Below are 18,696 nucleotides of genomic sequence, written 5' to 3'. Positions count from 1 at the left end.
GAGACAATGAGTGAGATTTGATTTTCTTAAATGAAGCCCACATGCATGGACCAGCCACACCCACAGTTCAGCTCTCTCTCCAAAGTTGCATGACTGGAGCTGATCTTTTCAAATGCCCAGCCAAGAAAGCAGACAGCCGTGCCTGTATCACCATGAACCAAAGCTCCTTCTTTGACAGGAGTTCTGGACTGAGATCACTGGAGCACAACGACCTCTACTCCAGAACTAAGCAGAACTCATGGGAGCTGTTATCCAGAACTCAGAAGAACTGAGTCACTCTGGTCATCATCCCTTCAGCAGCTGGGTTCTGTTCTCCGTGGTATTCACATGTACTGAATCTGTACACTGCACATGGATTTATAAATCTCACAACTGACCTTTATTGTTTCATACCACAGACACAGCTGCTTTCAAGTGTTGTTACATTTCATGACATTTTAGTACAAAGACTTTGCAACTGAACAGCAATGAAATGAACGGATTCAAGAAGAGGGAAAATCATGCAGTGAGTGGTTGTGAGAGCTTGTTAAAAACACTATGAAGTGTTCTTATCGTTATCTTAAATGTCTAAAACCCCAACATTCTCACTGTCTGCACTGTCATTTGTTCATGGTTTATTGCAGATGGATGGTGCACATTTTATATTAGTTCATAATTTACACAGAGATGAGACTGTTCAAACACACAGTAATCAGAACAAATGTAGTGGTTATAAATCATTTATGCATCAACATGGATGTTAATAAGATGCAAACTTCACCAAAAAGTTGCATGATATTAAATGTTGAATGAATTCCTGTAAATATAAAAGCTTACTCTAGCTGTTCATATTACAATCAACAAAAAATCAAAGGTAAAGAGACAAGAAGCATCATGAGTAATAAACAAAGTGCTCAAAGGACCAAGAATTCACTTTTACTAACATTTCTCAGAGGCAGAAATAATCTCTCGGGGGAGTTAAATGTCAGAAAGGCCTTTAGTTTGATGGGACATGTTTTCACCATGGCATTTCTGTTGATAAGCTAATGCAGTGTTTCCCAACCCTGGTCCTCAGGGAACACTGCCCTGCATCCAGCTCGTCAACAAGCTCTGCAGAAGCCTGGCAACGAGCTGTTCATCTGAATCAGGACGCAGGTCAGTGTTCCCTGAGGACCAGGGTTAGGAAACACTGAGCTCATGCAACGTCACAACGTTTATTTCAATCCACGACTGCACTCGTTTTTCGCCAAAATCTTGTATCGATGCTGATGGAGTTGGATCTCTGTCTCAAGTCTTTTCCAGCACGTCTCAAAGATACTCAGTGGAGTTCAGGTCGGGACTCAACAATCTGTGAAAATGTGGAATTTATTAGGTTAACTATTAGGTGCAGTGTTTTTTTCTATTAACATCTTAGATTTCCGACTTTCTAGAGTTTGAAACCCAACCTGAGGGGGCGCTCCAGTTAAAACCTGTGACGAGGAACTTCCCACTATAAATGGAACACACCATTAAACCCCTGCAGGCAGCCATGTTGGTCTCCAGCAGTGGGATTATTTGTCAATCTCGTGCTCCCTGAACCATTTGTTTTACAATTTGAGATCATGACTGCAGTCCCCACAGAGTTGTACTGTAGTGTATCGTCAGCACAAAGACAATTATTACAGGGTGACTTTTTTAGATTTTTAGAACCTTATGTTGGTTGTTAAATTGAGCCTTGCTACATTATCTAATACAACAACTAAATATAGATTTTTAAATATTCTTCTTAGTTTCAAGACGAGTCCTGCGTGTACTTCTTCATTATGGGTCATACTTTCCACATTCTGTGTCTGCACAGAGCGCTTTCACATGTCCATGTGTGTGTGAGCACGGATACCTGATCTGAGCCCGTCAGGACCCCAAAGACCGTCTTTGGACAACAAGTCATAAATAATTGTCAGACTTGGGTCAGATATGGTCACATCAACTAACAAGTTCTTTTTGTGAATCATGGAGTAAAATAGGATTAAGTAGATGCTTTATGTAAAATATGACGTAAACGTTTAATAAGTGGGTGTATAATGACGGAATTGAAGCGATAATAATAAGTGAAAGTGTTTCTGTGTAGAATGGGAGTTACTGTCTCACACTGAACCTTACACACGCTCTTCCTCCTTTCTCGTCATCATAAATGCTTCAGCTTACTCTACCTGTGTCTGGTTCCTACAAAGAAAATACAGAAATATTATATTCAATATTATCTCATGCTAGGTCAGGTTAGGACTGAAATGTAATTCATCCTAAAACAATGGGCTGCGTCAGTCCAGCGTCAGTCAAGCGTCAGTCCAGCGTCAGTCCAGCGTCAATCCAGCGTCAGTTCAGCGTCAGTCCAGCGTTAGTCCAGCGTCAGTCCAGCTTCAGTCCAGTGTTCTGCACATGCACATTCCCTTCTCTTTGCTGCAGTTTGTCATAGTTGTTGAACACTGAGTTTTACATGCTTGGGTACGAGCACACGTCCTCTCATGCATGCTCGGCACATACTCATGGGAATAGACAGATTAAAAAGTGTATAAACGTGGACAGTATGACCCAGGCTCCATGCTCTGCACTTATTAACTCTTCTTCGTCTTCTTCTTCTATGTGGTATAACTGCAGCTTGCGTCCATGATGTTGCATTAGTGCAATCTTCTGGAATTAGAGAACTCTTACTCCAACCCAGTCTGTCATATTCTTTCTTGTCTCATCTCCTCAGACTCATCCTCTTCCCTCATTCACAGCTGTGTTTTGCTGTTTGCAGACTAGAGGAACATGCTGCAGCTAAGTCAAAATCCTGGTCTAAATAGCCTTTAGTTTCTATTACGATTGACTCTTTTCCTACATATACTACTGTACATCATATAGAGATAAATCCCGCCCTTCAGCTCACCAACAGTAACTATGGTATGTATGTCTTTGTCTCTAAATGAAGATATATAAAAGTCCGACGCCTGCCTCATGAAATTTAACTCAGCCCATTGGATTATTTCCACCGTTTCCATCTCATTCTATTGACATCATGTACAAACATTTTGAGGCATGTAAGTTTGTTGTTTAGTGAGGTCACATCAAGCATTAATTGGTGATTCTGTCCTGTTTAGTCCAATATGCCTGCATGTTTGTTTTCAAATACTGAGCATGTTCTTTCTGTACATAGGTGCCATACTGGCAGGCCTACTAACTAGCTGTGGTCACTGGTCAAGGAAGTGAACCTGATACGTCAGCTGATGGCCGTTGTCCCACGCATACAAAACCTTTTCCTTGGGGTTGTAGTCAATCTGGGTGGTATAGGCAAACTCATTGATGAAGGGCAGGCGTGGCACGGCATCACTGTTGGTGTGGGTGTCATAAGCATAGTTCACCTCACCCTCCTTCTGGTTGTACACATTGACGGCATACAAGACGCCACAGATGATGAAGCAGTTCCCGTAAGAGTTCCTCTTGAGACCTGTCCTCCAGGTCGTCTCTTTTTTCAAGGACAGGTCACCGGGATCCAGTTTACTGATGACAATCAGCTCCTGCTGGTTGTAGTCATAGTCCACAGAAGGGTAGATCACCCACAGGCCACTTTCATCCACTGCAAAATCAATGTCTGAGTGACCCCTCCACTTCCATGGGGTGGTGTCCTCATAGACCACGTCGTGCAGCAGCGTCCAGGCTGCCACGTATCGCATCCTCAGATCATACTTGATGATGTTCTTGGTGAAGGCTCTGTTGTAGTAGAAGGCTCCATTATAGACAACATGGCCTGTTCCAATCCAGTTGTATGGTAATTTGAAAAGGTTGCTCCAGCGCCCTAAGACAAAAAACAACATATCGTTTAAAATACCTTTATGATGAAGTCTGTTTACTGCATAGCTGCTGTTTGCCATGGAAAACTTTCTGATTTACTAAAAGATGAGACTCGATCCATCGACTGTGGCTGGAATCATTCATTCATTCATGTTGCAGCTGGATGTTGTGTTTTAAGACCTCTGTGTGGTGATTATATACTTTACTCATTATGCATACAAAGCCTGTAGGCCGTGTTTTCACTATGCCATACTGTGTCTGCACACAAGCTTTCATGTGACTGTGACACAGGGTATACAGGAGCTCGCTGGAGGACTCTGGGGCTTTCTAATCACATCCCATCTGCTACGTTAACCTTCTAACCTCAGGAAGTCTGATTCAGATCATGACAATAAAAGGAAAACACATAAACTTTGTGTAGTTCAACCTCAAACCCCACTCATCCTCCCCCACCACTGCCACCACCCCCATCACTCCCAGTTGAAAGGACGGATCACGTCAGGGAGCAGCAGGCATCACCACCACTGACCAAGATACCAAGTGAAGCGCACACAGCTGTGAGCTCAGCACATGTAAGAAAACACATCTACATCAACAATCCCAGTCCTACGAGGGGAGATCATCGTAGAGCGAGTGTAATCCAACTCTTCAGTGGACTTGGATGTGACGAGGTTGACTTTCCCACTGAAGCCATGAGACATTCCACAGATCTCACCCGTCTCACTGAGCTTCATTCAAATGCTGAGATAGCATATCTGCTAATACTGCTAATATAATCTGGCCACTGAACTACAGGCTCACCAGAGACACTTCATCTTTACATTAGACTGACCTTTATTTAAATGAACATCTCTAGATGGTAAATGACTCACTGTCCATGCAGACAGTCAGTGTTCATGATGCATGTTTGATACGTGAGTGTTATTTAGATAAATCAGAAGGCAGGGCACGTGGTGGTGCATGCGGTTAGCACCGTTGCCTCACAGCAAGACGTTTGTCCAGTTTGGACCATTCTGTCAATTGAATTCAATTCAATAGTTAACAATGACTGACAGCTGATATCATGTGATGCTGCTGAACTTCTGCTTCAAAACCTCAACATGGCGTCACCAGCTGTCACTTTCATGTTAGAGCGGTCTTTTTAGTTCATCGTTCACGTGTTAGTAACACATGTTCTCCGTCTCCCATCATCACTGTCTTCATCATGATCATATTCATCATTCCTCTTCCTCCAGATCATCAGTCACCATTGCCACCAGTGTCTGGATTTATCTGCTGCTCAGGCCAAATTCCTTCCATGTCAACATTTCCTCTCTCATTCCAAGCACCAAAGACTCTTTTAAGACTCTTTAAAGAGTCTTTAAAGAGTCTTTAAAGAGTCTTTTCACTCACTTGCTACTGGGGTGTCATCAATAAATAAAAAGAAGCTGATGGCACCATTTGAATGCTGCTGTGTTTGACCAGAGACACAGTCAGTAAGTCAGTATTTCTCACAATATATCATTTCAAGACTTGAAGATTTGCTTCTGGATTAGAAAATAACATTTCTAGATACACGTGAAAAGTTACTCTTTAAAAAAGACCCAAATGAAGCGCACCTTGTTTGAAGTTGTCCAGGTTACGGAACTCCACCAGGTTGTTACCATAGTAATAATTAGTGACATAAATCTTGTTGTCTTTGGCCAGAGGGTCCTTCATCCAGGCTCCCTCATTACGCCCATAACTGTGCTGTTTCTGTGGCTGCTCGATGGATTCCAGAGTCCCCTCACAGTTGAGGATCTTCCCTGGAAGAAAGAAGCGGAACATTTCACTTGTTAGCCTGGGGAAGAACGGCTGGCATTAAAATGAGATTAGTTCAATCAATTTCACAGTCAAAGATTTGTTGGCAGCGTGAACCCAGACGCTGTCACTGTGTATCCACACACACACACACACACACACACACACCTGCTCTGTGAAGGGTGGGCCGACTGTTGTTGTTGGAGTTGTCGAGCATCAGCACGATGGTCGGAGCTGGATTTTCAGACGCCGCCGTGGTTGTGGTGGTTGTGGTGGTTGTGGGTGCAGTGGTGGTGGTTGTGGGTGTTGTTGTTGTGGTGGTGGTTGTTGTTGTTGTTGTCGTGGTGTCAGTGGGCTCAGCCACAGACGCCTCCACAGCTTCCAGGATCATTTCAGCTCCTCCGTCCTCAGACTGGCTTTCTGTGACGTGGTGGACTGTGAAGGTTTTGGCAGCGTTCTCTGCCAAGGAAGAGATGAGGGTGAAGATAAAAGAATGAACAAATTCTTCATTTGATAAAACAGCACATGGTCAAACAAGGTCATGCTGTAAACAAGCTCCTTATTACACAGTAGTGTCTCTTTTCAAATTCAGTTTTAAACCAGTAAACCGTTCACAGCACAGACACCACAGTAAATGCTCCATAAGACGTATTTAAGTCTTTTCACATGAACGACGTGATACAGTTCTTGACGGGTTTCTGGTCACGCCCAACAATCCATGTTCATATTTACAGTTGATGTAATGTATGTCTGTATTTTTTTGGGTTTTTTTCAGTAAAAGCTAAAACCAAATGCAACGAAACCAAACTAAATGAAAACAGCTCCTCTCCGATTTAGATGTTAAGCTAATTAGAAGCATCTTGTGAACAATACAGTTCAGTTCATCCTTTCATGACGGCCGATGAAAGGGTTTAGTCTGCCATTTGGATCCCGTTAATAGCTTTGCCTTTAGATGTGGACCAGTCCCATCGATGACCTCATTTCTATTGATGGTACAAAGAACATTTGCATCCTCTGATGCTCTTAAGAGCGGAAAGCCACCAACAATAGATTGAAAAAAATCTTTCTTCCTGTACAGTACACTGCGCTATCGTTGAAATAATAAATCAAAGATGATCCTGACAGAGTGAGCGGCTGCTCTCCTTCTGGTCCTGTGCTGCCAGACAGATGTGATGAGATTACAGCGCTGCAGCATCTCCTGACACGACATGAACACATGGACCCAGTGAATGGTCAGATTACAGCAGATGTTTATGCTCAGACCTGCCACTGAATCCAACTCACCTCCACAATAAACCTGTTTTAACCAAAGTGTGAAGAGCCCATGAAAGAAGAAGATCGCTCATAAATAACAGACGTGACTTCCATCTGGGACACATCCTGTATTTGATTGTTACTTGATTACTATAGAGATCAAAGATGCCTTTAAACATGTTGATCGTGATGAAGATATCACACAATAATATGAGAGAGTTTCACATTTCTATTATTTCTGCAACACAGAACACAAAGTCCACTGTACAGGTGAGAACTGTGGTCAGCAGCTACCAGACAGAGAATAATAATAATAATAATAATAATACCACTTCCTGTTTCTTAACCCCGATTATGGAAATGCAGCCGATTGGTTTCAGTGATTTGTCAGGTGACTGTGTGTGTGTGCGTGTGTGTGTGTTTGTGTGTGTGTGCGTGTGTGTGTGTTTGTGTGCGTGTGTGTGTGTGTGCGTGTGTGTGTGTTTGTGTGTGCGTGTGTGTGTGTGCCCCCTGTGCAAATGCAGCATACCTATTCATTCAACTAGACTTAAAGAGTGAAGCTGAGGCATATCATGGACATGGCAGTGCTCCATTAACACAGCATTGTAACACCTCCCTGTATTTTGTCAATAAAAGATTTGGATTTCCTGCTCCCTGAATGTGCAGCAGCAATCCAATCCCACCCAGACTACAGCAGCAATCCAATCCCACCCAGACTACAGCAGCAATCCAATCCCACCCAGACTACAGCAGCTTTGCTGAAAGCAACAGAGGAGTAGATCTTGTATTGTTGGCCACACAGATGTGGATTACCCATGTTAAAAGAAAGCAACACAATTACAGAAAACGTTGTCTACTGCTTTATCCTCCACAACATACAGATTCACCCCCCCCCACACACACACAGGGAGAACATGCAAACTCTAGACCCAACTAATCAACCAGGTGATGATTACTTACCCTGTGTTAGTAAAACATGCAGAGTTGTGGCTGCAGCCTGACCCTGATCCAGCAGAGAAACTACTACGATCACACACACACACACACACACAGATGGGAGAGCAAACTCAGCTCATGTGTGAGTGTAAAAACCTCTCACCCTCTCCATGCTCTCCATCACTGGCCTTGGCAGCCTTGTAGTACGTGATGCCCCTGACCACACCAGGCTGGAGGCCGGCCACCTTGGCTTTGGCTGTAGGGTTGGGCTTGACTGCTTTCCCAGGTTTAACAACCTCTTTTGTAACAACCTTAACGACCTTTTCTTTGGGTGCTTTGAGAGGAGGTTTGACAGCAGACGCCTTTTTGTTGAGTGCTTTTACAGTTTTTGCACCAGCAGTACCCTGTGAAAAACAAATCCATATCACACACACACACACGTTAGGACACGACGTCATCTGACACAACATGGAATTATCCACCCACACAAGGGCTGGACAATCTGGGACACGTGTGTGTGTGTGTGTGTGTGTGGTTTTAACGTTAATGTTCACATTACCACACAAGATACTTTAATAATATTAACTCTAATTCTACAAATGTTCTGTGGAGAGTATCTGTGTGTGTGTGTGTGTGTGTGTGGGGTGGGGGGGGGGGGGGGGGTATGTAAGGAAGGGCCAAAATCCAAAAGAAAAAAACCTCAAAATTATAATTACATAGTGAGAACCTTAAGCTATAAAGTGTTTACAGTTTACTTACTAGAATGAATATGACTTGATAGAAATCTAAAGTCTGTCCTGAAGCTGTGCAGTGGTTAAGTTTACTTTCCACTCTTCTTCAGGTTTTTGTTTGTGTCTAAAACACCTTTTAATCTTATTTGTTGAAATCCTAACCCTAACCCGCTTCCAACAACTTAAGCCCAACAACATTTGCACTAAAGGGTTAGGGTTTTTCTTTTTGGTGTCGCTCTGTTCTACCTTCAGTTGCAGGTAGAACAGACGCCACTCGACACCTGCTTTACTACCACATGACTTCTTCAGCTAAGCCCTTAGCACGCGTTTGGCCCCTCCCCCCCTGAATAGTGTTTTGCTTTTTAATATACAGCCTATGAAAAATAATCATGATAAAAAAACAGTTTTCCGTATACTGCCCTGCACTAGTTAATGTGAGATATATCTAGTCAAGGACGCTCACGACCAGATGTAACCTGAGCTTTAGCCTCAGCAGAGTCCTTCTGCAGCAGCTGCAGGCTGAGGCTGGAGATCTCCTTCTTGATGCTCATCATAACGTCGGAGTAGTTCTCGTACTTCTTGAACTGGTTGGTGAGGCTCGTCATGCTGTCTCGCACAAACTCATTCTCCCGGGTCAGGTTAGTCTTGATGGTCTGCAAGAGGAACAGCATCATATCAATACAACGTCTCCAGCCACGCCGTGGCCAACAGTAGAAAGCATGTGAGGAAGCGGTTTGTTGCTTACGTCTTCCAGCGTGTTCATCTGTGACATGACTTTATTGATGTAGGAGTGCACTTTCAGTAGATCCATGCTGTAAAGGGTCCCCTCGAGGAGGTCCACCATCGACTGGAGCTAAAAATGCAAAGTCTCATCAACACAGTGCTCACAGGTTTAACTGCAGCAATCACTTAAGTGGCTCGTTCCACTCAGTGAGCAGCACACAGACTCTCTGTGTGCTCTTTCAAATGGAATTACTTCCTTAAGAGATTGGGGTGATCCATAGGTTAAGTGCAGTCAGATCAAACATACACTAGTTCATCTATTTCACACACAATGTTCACCTTTAGCAACTCCGGCGCCTGTTTCTTCAGCTTCTCCATCTTCCACTCATTCTCACAGGGGTTGAGGGAGGACGGCGGTGCCGTGCACGAGCATTTACAGTCTGATCCGGAGCTGACTGTCTCCACCGTGTAGAAGTCCTCCACGCGGACGGCGCCGCTTTTCAGCCGCTGGCAGGCGTCCTTGCTTAGAGGCCGCATGATGCACTTACAGCGGCAGTCTGAACCCTCTGATGTCATGCGGACGGACTCGCTCTCGCCAAAGATCTAGAGGCAACAAAACATTCATTTTACAATTGAAGCAGAACAGATGAAATCTTCTTTACACGATCGCTGTTAGAGGCCGAGTTCATCTCACATCTGGCATTAGAATGCATTTTTACATTCCTCACATCTGTCCAGATGTTGATTCTTACTCTTTATGCAAAGTAACATTCAGCATTTCAGACTGCAAAAGACTAAATACTAAAACTTTGTTTTTAGCCAGTATGACAAATAGTAGATTCCTATGTTTTTTTAACCTCCACCAGGGAGGTTATGTTTTCATCTCAGTGGGTTCATCTGTAAGTTTGTCCTGTTAGCAACTTCCTGTCTCCAGTTCTTTAAGGATTAATGTGAATCTTTCTGTGATGTTGGTAAAAAAAAAAACTTTCTTATAATATCTCAACAACATCTGAACAGATCAGGATGAATTGTGTCACACTTATATGTAATGTAATGTAATAATGTAATGTAACATGTAATGTAACTTATATAAGATGGTAATAGCGACGTATGTGCAGGTAAACTTCTAACACATCCAGAAAGTTTCAAGAGTCTGAGAATATTGTTATTAAAGTCATATATACCATAGTAGTTAGTGGCATACTGCATGTCTGAGTGTTTTATGATAGTCATGACAGTGGTGGTAGAAGCTGGAAATACTAGTGTACGGGGTGGTTTCTTTTCTTTTGACTGCTTGGCGGTTGATTTGTAACCTTAATAAAGTAAACTCTAGATTGTTTAAGTTCCTCACAGACTATTTTTACTCTGCCAAACAGGAGTTGAAGGGAGAAGTGCGGTCATTATAAATCGGGATGTCCTAGAATGACAGGAAGATACTGTCCAAATAAATCACTGCAGGATTCTAGTGTTAGTCATATGATATTTTCTTAAAGAACAACTGTCCAGGTATAAAAATGCACCCTTATCAACATATTCTGAAAGGTTTTTATTACACATGGACACATAAAATACACATGAAATAGTACATTATCCCATCCCTACTTCCCATGATGAGTTAACAAGTCTAACCCGAGGCAGCATATGACAGACAGTGTGTCCAGGGCTTTCATTGAAAACGTTATAATTAGTCAAAGAAAGAAAGAAAGAAAGAAAGAAAGAAAGAAAGAAAGAAAGACATAAGCAGCCCCCGGTGCTGAATAAGAATATAACTTGGAAGACAAAGATATTTAGACCTGATTTATTCAAGCACATAAAATGTGGGGTGGGGTTGAGTAAATATTAAGACACACTGCATGCAGAGCTGTGCACTTCCTTCCTCCGGTGGTTAGTCTTTCCAGTCATCTATTCCACTGGTCTCACCCATGCTGGACTCCCATGAATAATAAATCCAATGCTGTTGCAGGGAAACAAAAGCAAGGGAAGGAAAGTAACCCTGAAAATGAGCCACGTTTCCCTTCTTTTGGTTGTTAGCCTGCGTGACTCAGAGGAAAAGCCCTGAGACAAACACAGTCATGCATCACCAGCTGGCCACTGATTGTCAGGCCATGTTCACAGCTTTACCCCTTAGTGCTCCCGCAGGTGCACCCATGGTGAATTGCCCTGGGAATAAAACACAACTCCTTATATGGACATCCTGGGGGGTGTGTTTACAGGTCACATATTCAGGCTTATGTGTTGTTGAGTCAAAGTTATGCATGTTTAGTCGTGATATAAAAAAGTCACACAATAGACAGACATGATACAAGTTTTTCTTTTCTTTTCTTTTTGTTTATGAAAACAAACCAAGTGAACTTTGAACTGTGACGGATTTCCAAATTTCACAAATGAAATCCGATTTTAAACATTCAGACTACTTTTTGCTCAGGTGTGTTTATGCACAGATTTCCTGGGTTGTGCTGAAAAGAGTATATAAGACACTCTATATTGCACATTCTTATACCGTCTGTATAGTGTATATTTATATTTATATAGTGCTTAACGAAGGTAAGGAGGAGGAGAAGGGAGGAGCTAGGGGTTCATTAGTGGAGGAATGTATGTGTGTGTGCTTTCCCGTCCATTATTGCAGACTCATTCTGACAAAGAGTCCTGTGAGCGGAGCAGGACCTGAGCTGACCCATGTCAAGTGAAAAGGCACAAAGTTGACAAATGCTGCAGCCACATGAAAACAGGGTGGATTAGCAGATCAGACCTCTTGAGCAGAACTCTGAGGTCTGAATGTCTCTGGTCCTGCTGGGCCACATTGTTCAAGCCCAGCTCAACACTGACTGCTGCATAGCAACATGAGCTTAAGTTGCTTTAAGATGGAGAAGTCAATGAAATTCCAGGCAGATTAACGTTGGTAAGCTTAACTACAGGAGAGATATTTGTATTGTCATGACTCTGAATCACAGCTGCCTCCTCCTCCTCCTCCTCCTCCTCCTCCTCCTGTCAAATCAAATGTGCCAGCATACCCAGCAGACTGCTCTGCATCTGTGGACCGAGCAGTATGAGCATTCAATTCTTACTTTGAGCTTTAAGTCACTGAGTTTGACCTTTCAAATGAAGTCAAGTTACAGGTCAAAAGGTCACGACTCAAACATGAACTTATGCCTGATCGACTGCTGCAGCCTTCAACACATGCACACACAACATGCAGCGACAGTAATGAAGCTTCAAAACTAAAGATGGAATAAAGCTGCCAATCATCTGCCTCCATCTTGTTTTCAGTGAAGTGTATATTTATATTATTATATATTAAATGATAAATGATTAACGTCAATCGGAACATTTTAACATTCGGAATCCTTACTTTTCTATATTGATTGGTAGAGATGCACCAAAACGAAACCAAAACCCTGAAAGAAAATCCTTATGCCACTTCTGTCCCATGGTTTTTTTTAATCTCATTGAGTTGTTATGGCTGGGACTGTGTGTTCTTACCTCACTAACGTCAGTGCACTGCAGCTCTGGGATTCTTGTTTCGACCTACAGCCACATCCAGCCCTGCCCCCTTTTGATTGTTTCTCACAAACGCACAAAAACACCAGCTCAAATCAGATGATTCTAAAGCAGTGGTTCCCACCGATGGGTCATGGGAGAGACTTTTTGAAAGATTTGTGTGTATGTTTTAAAATAACATTAGTTAGAAGTCGTAACTCTCTTACCAAACCTCTCAAAAATATTACAGATCTGCGAAATGTTATTCTTAAAGACCTAATTCAAAGCTCATATTCTTAAACCTAATTAGCCGCATGTATGATAAACAGTCGTAACGCGTCTCTATAAAGAAACTTAAGAGCCATAAATGTGAGATGAGCCGTGAGGTCGAGGGCAGACACACACACACACACACACATTAACACAGAGACGTTAATTAGAAGAACACTTGGTGTTTTTGGGGTTACACTTCTACATTCCTGTTAGCTCTGTTTCTGTGTCCATACGCTCTCTGTGAAATGATGATTCCACAATGGGCTGAGAGTGTTGCAGTAACAGGAGCAGCTAACAAGATGCATTCAAAGACCCTGGTAAATTTCAGGACTTTAGCTGGATCTACAGTGTGTTGAGCTTAGAGGAGCAGCTTGAATTTCATCCCTTCTGCAAACACACATGTGTTTCTTTCCGACTTGTTCTTCTTCTAAGTCCCACAGCCATGTTTGTGCTAGTGGAGATGAGCTGCTGTGGACCCTGTGTCTCTGCTCTGTGCAACCTGTGAACCTGTTAAAACATTCTAACAGGTTCAGTAAAATAATGTTATGATACTCTGATATAAATGCTTGAATGCAGCATTGTGGTGTTGAAAAACAAATAACCACAGAATTTGCTGTGAATAAATTCATCAAATGTTTCATCTAAATGCTGCAGCTTGTAACACTTGAAATGAAATGAGTTAATGCAACAGAAATAAATCTTATTTATAGTGGGTTATTATTGTGTGACAGCATCTCACAGTTTGAACAAAGATTCTCTTCTTTAAACTACAGATGGAGCTTGTTTGCTGTTCACTCTGCTCTTTGTGATTTATACAACACTAACCATAATGTTCATCACTTACACAGTGTTGGTGATGTGTCTGTGCTTTGCAGTAGAAAACTGGCTGCAAATAACAAAACATTTCACTAACATTTCACTGTCAATTATTCTTGGTTAACTGAATTGTTAAAATAAGAACTCAAGCATATTTTTGGCTGCAACAACGCCTGGTCCACACAGTCCTGGAGAGACGGGCACACTGTAATAATCCAGCACCACAGAGAGTCTGCAACCACAGAGATCTCTCAATTATTCCACTCCACTGTCATATGTCATTGTCTACGCTGACATAGTGCCAAAGGTCACACCCTGGACACACATGTCAGGGTCAACACACAGACACCAACAACTATTCACAGCTACGGTCACTTTAGAGCGTCCAATGAACCTCTGCATGTTTGTGACTGTGGGAGGAAACGGGGGAGAACCCGTGGACACATGGAGAGAACATACACACTCCATACAGAGAGGGAGCAAAGATGATGATGATCATAGTGTAATGCAGATACTGATCATCACAATCACTGATGGTGCTACTGTATATATGAACTACCTGCTGAGATGACAGTCAGACACTTCTCTGCAGATCTTGTAAATATGTTGACTTTTATAAAAGAACATTCACGGTGTATATTTGAATTGAGTATAAATCCACCAGCAGCGGCAGTTAGTTTAATCACTGGCTCTGTACTTAAAGACACTACAGCTGAATGCAAAGTCATTTATTACTCCAACGTGAACCTCGTGACTCCTCTTGAGGCTGATGCTAGCACTAACTATTGTAATGTTAAGTAACACACATTATTATTATTATTATTTTGGGAAGCACGACATTATTGCCAAGGCAACCAATGCAGTCCCACCCTGCTCTTCTTCACTATCTTGACATGAGTGCTTGAGGCTTCATTCTGATACAACATCACCAGGAGGTTAGAAGACTCTCTTTATTCTCATTATGTAATGCTAATTCTAAAATTGCTCACGTTTGAATGTTTCAACTGGAGCGGAATTTTAGGTCACGGAATTCAAGTGTTGGCAACAGACATGACATGTTACATAGTAACGGAAAGAAACAATATCACAAACTACTGTATTGTATATTCGTTATCCCAGACTCCTCCCCCTTTTATGTCACCACATCTCGTGTCACACAGCTGCAACTCTGTGTCAGACTCCACAACCAGACCACACCCCCTGCTCCCCACTCTCCCTCCATCAGCTCTCAGCCCACTCAGCCCACTCAGCCCACTCAAACCACTCAAACATACAACATATAAGATGAACAGTGTTAGTGAAGAAACCTGACGAACACTGAAGAGAGATTGATGGAGGCAGCTCCTGTGTGCTCGGATGGAAACTGTCGACTTTGGTGTGGGAGAGTGAGTGATGTCAGATTATTATTCGGATATTTTAAAGCTTCCACATTAACACACTAACAGAACAGACAGAAGAGGAGAGGAGACACAACAGTGTATGATAAACGTCTGCATTTTTAAATAGTGATGAAATGTTGCTCTAACTAACTTGTACATCGACTGCTCCTGACAACACTGAGCTTTTCATTGCACAGGAAACTGCCTTCACTCATTCACACTCCACACACACACACACACACACACACACACATCACTCAGTCACTGCTGGTGCAGCTGTCAGGGGGCAGTGTGGGGTTCAGTGTATTGCCCAAGGGCACTTTTCCATTTGGAACGGGGATCAAACCAGTGACCTTGTGTTTATTGGATGATCCACTTCTGAGACACAGCTGCAGACACAACACAACTCTACAAATGCATCTCTTCTTTCTAATTTCACATCACATATTCATCTAAGTCATTTAATTCTATGTGTTTTAAGAGAGTTGGAAGTTTGAAGCTCTGCCACTGACCCTTTTTCTGACATTTAAAACCAGAATTGTCCAGTGAACGAAGAAGCTGGAATTTAAAAGTCAAATAATCTCACTGCTTCACCAGACACCTTTACATATTTGTCATAATATGAAATACTGCACTGACAGTGTCACCATGGACAAACGATCCATGATCCATGTACATGTGAGTTCAGGACTGACATACAGCTCCAGCCATCCTCCAGCTCTAATGTGCTCACTCTTCAGTCACACCCGGAGAAAGAGCTGCTAAAGACTGGGAATCCAAGAAAGGAAGAGCTGCACAGACGATCTTTCAGAGGTCTTTACAAAGATATTCACCATTTCACCCTGTCTCAAAGCAGCCACCATCGTTCCTGTATCAAAACGGCCTAATGTCAACGACTCAAGGTCTACAGACCAATAAACATAACATCAGCAGCCCTAAAGTGTTCTGAAAGGACGAAGGACGGGGACAGAAGGATTGTCCTGGAGAGACGACATGAGCTTAGAGAGAGAGAACAGAGGGATGAAGGAATGAAGAATGAGGATGAGAATTAAGTAAAACTTTGAAATGTGTTTGGGAGCTTTGGACGGTGATGAAGGACGATGTGAAGAGGATGAAAAGAACTTTGAACTGTGGACGGTACAATGACACCTCTCAATAATCAGCCTGCCCAAATATCGATTATCAATTACTAAATGGATTTTCAACTATTTTGATAATTGATTAATTGGTTTTGATTAATCTGATTTTTCAGCTTCTGATATTTAAATGTGAATATTTTAACAAAGAAATCAGAAAAACGGAATAAAAAGACATTTGGGAATGGCTGCCCCCCATTTTCTGACATTTTCTGGACCAAACGATTACTTATGAAAATAACAGGGACAGTTTCATTGGTTATAAAAATACTCAGTTGCTAGGGTTACATTACATTTACATTTAAGCATTTAGCAGACGCGACTTACAAGAGAGGAATAAACTACAAAGGAAGCTAGTGTCCCCTCGTCCTATTGTTTTTTAAAGAGCTTTATTAGTATGTTTTATGTTTATTTTGTATTGTTTGTGTCAGAATCTTTTTTTTGCTCCTGTTTTCATGAGAATCCACCACAAATTCCATTGTCTTATACAATCGAAATAAATGTTTCCATTATGGTCTTTTCTAGTTTCCTTCTTTCAGCTTCTCCTGTTACGAGGCACCACAGCGGATCATCTGCCTCCATCTGTCCTCTTCTGTGACACCAACTGTCCTCATGTCCTCCTTTACAACATCCATGGACCTTCTCTGGATTCTACTCTATTCTAGAGTGGACCCAGTGCAATACTTAGTATCAATTTCAGCCCAATACTGGTCAAACATCACTGGACATGATCCAAAAACAGTGTCAGCAATCAGAGTCATGTCGTTCATTTCTTCTTCACGGGAGAATAATATCAGTATCACACTTGGAGAATGAAGTCTTTGAAACTTAAACGCATCAGTGAGTTAACAGCTGTGTAGCCGAGGTGACTGAGTGTGTATGTAGAAGTAGACACTTATGGAAACACAACACACACTAACCAAACATGCAGTGGGATACGTTTGTCCACATGACACTACAAAGACACACACACACACACACACACACACACACACCATACTTGGTTATATACAGCAGTTCCTCTGGTCAGTGTGTACATGTGTTTCATCTTCTGTGTGTGTGTGTGTGTGTGTGTGTAGCTGAATTAGGCTGAGGGAGAGTGGGGTTGTGTGTGTGTGTGTGTGGCTGGGGGGGGGGGGGGGGGGGGGGGTTGTTACTGGAGTCCAGCAGCTGCACAAACAAGGCCAAGCAGATATTAGATAGCAGGGTACCATCGCACCCACGCAGAGGTATCATTACATCAACCTATTGTTACACTCATGTCACACAAGAACCGTCGTCTGCAGGATTAAGTGAACTCAACTGAATCATCTCCTGCCTGTAGCTACAAAACCTGAATGTCTGACCTGGGACACTTGACTGTCAAAAAGACACTTGTTTACTTGTTTACAGGTATAAAGACACTTGTGTACAGGTGTAAAGACACTTGTTTACTTGTTTACAGGTATAAAGACACTTGTTTACAGGTGTAAAGTTAGAGAGAAGAGAAGAGGAACATGCCGACACAACAACTCTGATTTACGCAGTAGTTACAATTCAGCCGTGCACTAAATCCGGTAAATAAAGGGAGCAGCTCTGGACTGAGACCAGGTTTTACCTTGTTCTGTGAAGCCGCATCCTGACACAACAGCAGCAGACAGGCGAACACGTTCGTGTATCTCCACATTTTCACTCCGCAGAGTCTTGATCCAAAGATCCAAGCGCAAGATCCAAACAGACGCACTGGAGTAAGTCACTGCGTTCAGTCCATGTGGCGCAGCAGTGCAGCTACATCAGCTCTATCTGTCTGTCTGTCCGCCTGTCTGTCTGTCCGTCTGTCTGTCTGCATGTATGGATGGATGCTGCGTGTCAGTGTATGTAGGTGTGCGCGCTCCGCGCTGTGCGTGCGCTCTGACCTAAACTATTGATTGTGTGTCCCAGCTCCAGTGGTGGGAGGGGTTTATGCGCGCGCGTACACACACACACACACACACACACACAGGATTTCACAGCGATTCTTTTGATTTTCATTCATTTGGACATCTTAACCAAAGTCCTATTTCTAAACTTAACCATAACCAGTTAATGCTTAACCTAACCACAAAGTACATCTTAGTCCTTACCAGTTCTTCAGAAAGGAGGTTGTGCCTCATTAGGACCAGGTTTTGGTCTCCATGAGGACTACTAGTCCTGACAAGGTTGACAGAAAAAGTAACAAAGAACACACACATTCTCGTGTAGCACTCTTACTGAGGACACTAAAATAAACCCAATTCTAACCCTAAAACCAGGTCACACACACACACACACACACACACTTGGACAGCTTAAACAAAGCACTATTCCTACATTTATCCATAACCAGTTAACTAACCCTAACTTAGCTACTTAACTATTCGTATCTTACAATAGGGTTACGTTATAAAA

At 42.5% G+C, this 18,696-nt stretch overlaps 1 protein-coding gene across 1 annotated transcript; it reads right to left on the bottom strand.

Annotated features, from left to right (window-relative positions):
• Window positions 1–356: 356 nt before the first annotated feature.
• LOC131464058 (olfactomedin-like protein 2A) lies at window positions 357–18,179 on the bottom strand. The gene is made up of 8 exons (XM_058636319.1): window positions 17,888–18,179; window positions 9,549–9,812; window positions 9,232–9,339; window positions 8,963–9,139; window positions 7,919–8,159; window positions 5,734–6,024; window positions 5,385–5,570; window positions 357–3,790 (listed from the first exon to the last, which is right to left on the bottom strand). Exons 1-8 carry the CDS (start codon window positions 17,954–17,956, stop codon window positions 3,186–3,188), a joined length of 1,941 nt encoding a protein of 646 aa, XP_058492302.1. The 5' UTR covers window positions 17,957–18,179; the 3' UTR covers window positions 357–3,185.
• Window positions 18,180–18,696: the final 517 nt, after the last annotated feature.

The sequence above is a fragment of the Solea solea genome, chromosome 8, assembly GCF_958295425.1.
Source record: "Solea solea chromosome 8, fSolSol10.1, whole genome shotgun sequence".
Classification (NCBI taxonomy): Eukaryota; Metazoa; Chordata; class Actinopteri; order Pleuronectiformes; family Soleidae; genus Solea; species Solea solea.
Note: the sequence above shows the minus strand (reverse complement) of the source record. Positions and strands in the feature narration are given on the sequence as shown.